The 7632-nt window shown below is 42.8% G+C and overlaps 1 protein-coding gene across 1 annotated transcript in view; it reads left to right on the forward strand.

Moving 5' to 3' along the window:
- Positions 1-1943: 1943 nt before the first annotated feature.
- fbln1 (fibulin 1) overlaps positions 1944-7632 on the forward strand; it is a gene marked incomplete at both ends in the record, with an annotated part of 31220 nt that continues 25531 nt past the window's right edge. The window contains 2 exon segments of the mRNA XM_080538931.1: positions 1944-1998; positions 5952-6060. Of these exon segments, the coding sequence (XP_080395057.1) occupies positions 1944-1998; positions 5952-6060 (164 nt within the window).

Raw genomic sequence — 7632 nt, forward strand, 5'->3', positions numbered from 1 at the left:
GTTTACATGACATGCTTTTGCTTTGATGCCACACCCTCGAGTGATGATGTTTGTAGAGATTAGACAGCCCCATTTATTATGCACAGTACACCGTAAATGTAGCCTGTGTTTTCTTTTAAATAGACAAGCGACGCGTGTATCTTAACACTTCTTTTCCCTTCCTTTTACTCAAGTGCACTTTTAACCAAAACATGCCAAGATGCATGTTATTTAAAGTTTTAGTTTTAGTGCCACCTCATTGCAGGAAGTGTACCAGTTAGTTATAGGGCCATCACCCTATACAGTAACTTTGATGTATTTCACAAGCAATAATAATGACCTATGAATGAATGCAACCAGAGAATGGGGTGCATGTAATGTAGCCTGTTATTGTAACAAAGATGCAGCAGTATCATACTCTACAGAGTGGTTTGAGAGGAGTAGGGGCATAGCATAGCCATGCGTGGCCACTCTTTGGAGTTGTTTCGAGACTGGCTGTGTGTTGGAGACATATGGCTCTGATTAGATGATCGTTTACCCTTGGCTCTGTCATCATGCCCAGAGCCAGAGGAGTGATTGAATTTGCAGAGAGCCTTAGCTGGTATAAAAGGTTTAGAATGTTTCTAATGTCTCGAGCAATTATTTCTCTCCTTCGTGCCAAACTTGGCACATGTTTGTGTATGTGTTTGTGTGTGTGTGTGTGTGTGTGTGTGTGTGTGTGTGTGTGTGTGCGTGCGTGCGCGTGCGTGCACGTGGGTGTGCGCGTGCGTGTGTGCGTGTAGCCTAGTTGATTGTGCCCTTTAACAATTTCAGAAACCTGATGAGTGGCTAATAAAGTGGTCACACAATCTGTCCATAAAGGTTTTTGCATGAATGTTGGGGAAAGTAACCAATAAAAAACGAATTCATATCAATATGTTATTTTTCAAGTGGACTAAACGAACACACGCTTTTATTGTATTCAGATAGATAGATAGAAAGATAGTTGTTAGATAGATAGATAGATAGATAGATAGAACACCCGCATTGTCCAATAGTTACACAGCAGTTCAGATTTATGGGAAATTGCCGATTTATCGTATCGGAATGTGCTTTGTTTCACCGTTTGCAAAGCTGTCACAGAGATGGAGAGGATTAAATAACATACGTACGTTTCAATGAAATCAATCATTTTCCTGAGGGGCAATTTCGTCAACCTCAAATATCATGGCTGTCTATTGAGAATGGTAACTGTTACAAATATGGAATATGCATTATATATTTGAAATTTCCCCGAACCGACAAATTCAAAAGAGTTTATGCATTGCTGTCTGGACATGATTTTTTGATAACCACAAAACCGCTCCAGATGTTCTGTAATCAGAGGGACCATTCTGTCACAGTCACAGACACGTCTGGCTGCCAGAGAGTCATAGAAGATAGCGCACAACGTTTATAGCTATTGGTCTTACGCGTCACACATCATTATCAGAGCAATTTCATTTTGCTTACTTATTACTTTACTTGTTACTTTTAATAATAGGCACACTCAAAATACATGATCCCTCATAAACAACCATGAATAACTACGTTTAATTGATAAAGTGTGAATAATTTAGGAAATGTAAACATCATTAATTTGTAACCGATTTGAAAATCGATGAATATTCACCGTCATCATGACTTTGTCAGAACTCAATGAATGACCAAAGTTGGCGCTAAAACTTTCCAAGCAAGTCCCTTGGCCCCCGCCCGCCCCGTCACTGCGGCATAAGAATTAGACGCTCGTTCCGAGACGTTCACGCTGCGATTCATTCAGTCCCATCACACTCCTGTCCAGCGTCAGCTCCCAACTCTTTCTACCTTTCTCCTGGAAAATCTGCGTGTCCATGAGAAACTGTACTGTTGGTTCACACATAGTGCAGAATATTAGAGGTCTGTTGAACACGTTTTAGTTTTGTCAAGAATCTCTTTTCTCGTTTTCAATGGGTTCCTGGATAGTGATACTCCTCTCTCTGTTCGGAGTTCTCAACGGGCAAGGTAAGTCACCTTTCATTAATGTTACATCCACTTTGTTGTAAACTATGTTACAATTTGTACATTTTTGTTCAGTCAATCAACTTTGAACAGTGTTAGGGATTGCACCATTTGAGAAGTAATTCCAGTGAAATAAATATCATTGTGAGTATGTGTGTGTGTGTGTGTGTGTGTGTGTGTGTGTGTGTGTGTGTGTGTGTGTGTGTGTGCGTGTGTGTGTGTGTGCGTGTGTTTGTTTGTGAGACTTTTTGCCAATAACATCTGCCCATGATTTGCAAATTTCAACATTCCCAACTTTCCTAAGGTGATCTGGCATTGATGATCTGGAATGGCAATGTGTGTGACTTGCCAAGAGTTGTATAGAGATGCGATTACTAATATCTTTGAATTGCTTGTTTTTCCATTTCGTGATTTAAAATGTTTACAAATGTTTTCAATTTGCATTGCTAGCTGGCTGAGTGTGTGAGAGATGGCTTGAGGTAACATCCATAGAGGGACTGTATTTAAGTTACCACTTTGCTTGTAGGGGTCAAGTGACTCCTTACGCTACGACGATGTGTCAAAGTGTAATTGGAGGTATAGTACCCCGCTGGATGCTGGTTGGCTGGAGGAGGGGCCTGATTTATACCTCAGTTCCCATTTAGGGGTCACTATGGTGTGGGACAGTCCAAATCCACCAGATCAGGGTCCCCTGGCCACACATGGGGCCATGTTCACAGTCAGTGGGGTTTCTACTCTCAGCTACCATGCTTCGAGGGGGGGGGGGGGGGCAGGTTGGGGTATCACTCCATTAGGTATGGGGTGGACCGGCTGAAGATATTCCCAGAGGATCAAGTGATACTGTAGTCGTCCATTCTCAAACCACTCACACATTTTATATCAGGTCAACTGTCATAGCCTCACTCAACATCCCATTAGATGGAAATGTATATCTGTCAAAAATAATGTTGGGTAGGTTTTTGAGACAGTTGCCATCCTGGCTACCAAATGATGAAATATAAGTAATAATTTGTGTTATTATGATTGATATAGTAAAATGACAGAAAAGTCTGCTAGATAGGACAGCTATCCTGTCCATGAAAGTGGCGTGTTGCTGTTGTAGTGATGTCTGGCTGAGAGCGCTTGCAAAGTCTGGGGCGGTGCTCCACTGGGCTCCTTTAACCACATTTACATGAGCAGTCTAGACACTTGCCAGCCATGTGCTCTGCCCAGACAGGACGGCCCTCACAACCAGCATAGCACAGATGAAAATTAATCTTTTGCAGACAGACAATGCATCATATGGGCAGCCAGAGAGACTGCTATAGGCCTGCTGCAGTGTGCTGGTTTGCCTTGTTTGATAAAATAACACACGCTGAGATTTTAAGATGCTCTGTTTTTTCAATTAAAGAAACAACGTCTAGAGCTTCTCTGTGGGATCTGGCAGGTAACTCTCTGAGGGCTCGTCAGATTTTTCAATCGACATGCTGTGTAGTGGGTTCCAGGGTGTTTTTGGCAAGGAGATGTAAGTTTGTGGTAATGGTCAAGAAAAAGAAAAGCAAAGCCCGGACCCAGCCAACACAGGGGCAGTTGAGCAAGGAGAATTGTTCACCACAGGAGGTGTTGACCATTCCACCACTGCTCTTCTAGGCTAGCAAATGTGTGCGATTAACTTTTATGTGGGTAACTAACTACTCTTTCCGAGCAACCCTTTCTTGAACTTTTCAGAAACACCCTGGTATTGGTTTTCCCTCCCTCCTTGAGGTATTATGACTGTTTAATTAAGAGAGCTCCCGTGAAAGCTGCTTACAAGGCTTGTTAAAATGCCCCCTCATTTCCCCCTGTTGCTAAGAGGTTTATTGACATGGTGTTCGTCGACTGCTGCAACTGTTAGTCTGGCCACAAAAGACTTCTTCACTGAGTCAGCAAATGTTGTTTCCTGATGGGGTGATGCTTCCTGGTCCTTTCTCACCTCTAGCTATCATGCTCGGTACAGGGTTGAGTATACTATTCGATGATTCATCAGTCTGCTATGTATCAACAACCGGATCTGATCCTTGACATGTTATTCTTTGGTTTTGGCAGATACTGTAATTCATATGATCTTGTGTTGTTTTATTATTAGAGATGTGTATTCTATATTCATTAATGATCTTAATGGTGTTTGATGATAGAGATAGAAATGGGATGAGTAACCTTGCCTGAACACTTGTGTTTTTCCTCTCTGAGCTCATGCCTACTGTAGGCTTAAGCCTAGTGGGCTAATGTGGTGTGATGGAAAATTGAAATCCAGGGGGTTCAAATCCTATCAGCAACAGTGGCGCCCATATAGGGGGGGGGGGGGGGCGGGGGGTCAAAGGATACTGTAAGTGCTTTTGAACTACGTTGCGTGAAATGTAACCTTGCCTGAGACCTAAACAGTTGTGTTTGCTCCCTAAGCTTACGCCTAGGGGTTTGGTGGCAGGCATGAGAGCTACATAGGCCTACTGTATGTTTGCTAGTGTATTGTGTGACATTATCTGGAGTATTTGGGTGACAGATTGCTTTGTGACATCATAGCAAATTTGGCATATTCTGGTGTCTAGCTAATAAAAAGCTGTTCTAACTAAGCTATGTAGTCACTAAATTATCCCCCTTATTTGGGAAGATGGTCACAGGGCATCACTTTTTCCAGGGCTCTCCAATTCTCTCTTGGTAGTGCTATCCCACAGCTAATGCCAATGTTAGCAAATTCAAGTGTTGTCCCTGGTTAGTATCAACAACCAAGAACTCTCCAGACTTAACACACTCAAATACTAATACTAATCAGAGGTTGATTGAACATTACTCAACCGCATTCATTAATCTGTCTAAATGTGCTTTGAATGGAGATTATTTATTCCTACCTTTGGCCCCTGTCTGCAGCTCTATAAAACACGTTTCCTCCTCTGGAAGAAGTAAGTGGAACTATAAATTGAGGTCAACACTTCCAGACACTTGTCCTCCCTTTTGAAACTTCTCATCCAGTTGTGTTGGCTCTTTTGCCAAGCTTTTAAAGCCAGATATTGTAAATACGTAGATGTTTTCATAGTCATTTGGATTCACAATGATCCCTTGTCTTCAGCAACTAACCAACAACAGTCCTTTTTTTTTGTTGGGTGAACAAAGATGATTTCATATCATTTGTTTTTTAAGGAGGACTTGTAGTACTAATACCAATCTGGCACCCCTTTGTTTAGGCCTAAGGCAACCAAGGCCACCAGCCAACCTGCCAAAGTTATTTCACGTTTGGCAGATCACACAAACCACAAGGAAATTAATGTGTTTGATGTGATTGCGACGTCTGATTGTTTACAGAGTTGAGGCATTCCATGCTCTCTAATCCACATAAAAAACAGACGGAGCCCCACAGAGTTGGTTCAACTCCAATTGAAAAGCACAACATATCCATCATTCAATATTGCTTGCTAAATATTATGGACATTTTGGAACATTCTAAATAGCTTTGAATTTGTTCTTCCATAATGCGTAAGACATTAGACACATAAATGAGTGATTGGCTTTGAGAAATAACAATACACTTTTGTTTGGATAAGATCGATATACCATCGATATACCTTGCCTAATTAGTTTTAGAAATATGTTTATTGTCAATTTTTTTATATCAATAGAATATGCAGCATAAAGCTTGGCTTGAGCCATTTCTCTGTAAGGTTACCTTAGGTGTCATAAGTCACATTTCTTATTCTTAGCTCTTTGGGTCACCTTACTGTTCTCAACAGTAGAGCACTTCCTATCATGATAGACTTGAGGTATACAGTATGCATAGTTCTCATATGTGGGACAGGCCTACATTCAGGCACCATTTGGTCCACAGATTTCCCTCAGTGATAGTATTGTGGGGACATTTTTCCTGTGCAAGTCACAGCATACAGCCGATACACCATACACACATACACAACATACCACTGATGGTTTGTGGTTTTATCCACCCCCAGGTGGAGAACAGATCTCAATAGAGGAGTGCTGTAAGGATGGCCGGGAGAAGGGGACTGACAACCAGGACTGCACAGCCCTCCCTCTCATCTCTGAGTCAAACACATGCAGGTGAGTGGGGCATATTTGTCACTTGTGTTCTCAGCCCCAATCATAGATCTGATCTCAACAAGCCTCCTGCATAACAACCGGGGTTGGGTGGGGGGGCGAATCACCTTTTCAATTCCATGAATTCAGGAAGTATTGAATCGATGGCATCGAGAAGGAATTCGCCCCCCTCCAACCCTGATGACGACAATAGTCAGTGGAGCCTAAAGCACATACAGTGAATCTGGGACCAGGCTACAGGGCGCTGTCCTTCTGCAGTCTGACTCGTGCCCCAGTGTCCACAGGGGTGTGGGGTGGAAAGGGGGGGGGGGGCTCACCGCAGTATTAGTCCCATAGGGGTAAAGCTGCATAGACTATGTCTAAAGGCCATGCTGCAGGATTACTTTACCTTACCACCATAAATCTCCAGCCACATTATTCACTTCACGTGAGACCAGTAGACATCACAGTAGTAGTAATGATTGGTTAATAACAGCTCTAGTCGTAACTGTAGAAGGTGTGCTACCACAGGTCCGAGGCCAGTAAGGATGACATCTGTTGCTCAATCTTCCCACTGATGGCAAATGTATTTGCCTTGGCCACCAAAGTGATCCAGAATTTGTTCAAATTATAGGGTGAGGGGGAAGGGCGAGTTGGGGGGTTGGGGGCGAGGGGGGGGGGGTTTAGAGAGGGGTATTTCCAAATCCAGGAAATACCTAGGAGGTGAAACTATACTCAGAGGGAGGACTGAGAGGGGGAATAACAGGAAATCTGAGGGATTATTTCAGACACCACGAAAAAAGAGAGAGAGAAAAGAAAAACAGGAGCCCGGCTGTGCCCTTAAAAGGTTCTGCAGAGGCGGTGTGTGCCTGATGTGAGGGGAGAGATCTGGTTTATATGGAAAGAGACTTGTGGTAAGAGTTGATAAAGGGGCTTGTCGGGACTGGTGAGAGGACTGGAGAGCGTCATGGTGCGTGGTGTGTGCACCCTTATTTGGCCTTATCAGCGGACCGCCATTGGAGACAAACAACAATAGCTTGTATATCGTTAGCCTCATAGCATAATTGCCTACGTCATATTTTGGCCAAATTGAGATACGAACTCTACTCTCCTAACACTGCTGATTCACTGTGCATTATTGCCTATGCCACCAGAATGCTTGTTACATTCCAAAATCACTATCTGCCCGAGTCATCTCTTTGACTTGGAACTTGAAGCATGGCAGTTATGAGGCTAACGATATATCAAGAAATCATGCAGACTACTGATGCTTTGATAAAGCTTGCTCATGTGAAGTGGTGTGCTGTGTGTGACCATGATTTTATACCTCATTAGTGAATATACAGCCAATCCTGCATGGTATCGTCAATTTCCGCCTTGTGACATTCATGTCCCATGTCACCGGAAGAATCCTATTGGATTAGCGTTGTCATCGTCATTAGCATAGTCACTGCATTGATTGATTGATTGAAAACTTTATTAGAAGATTTGCAGAAGTAGGTACATGACAGTACATATTACATACAAGGTCAACTAACAGGATAAAAACCCAAGAAAGCCACTGGCTTATTTCAATTGGGGTCCTTGATTCTCAAT

Source organism: Nansenia antarctica, assembly GCF_963989245.1.
Source record: "Nansenia antarctica genome assembly, chromosome: 9".
NCBI classification, from domain to species: Eukaryota; Metazoa; Chordata; class Actinopteri; order Argentiniformes; family Microstomatidae; genus Nansenia; species Nansenia antarctica.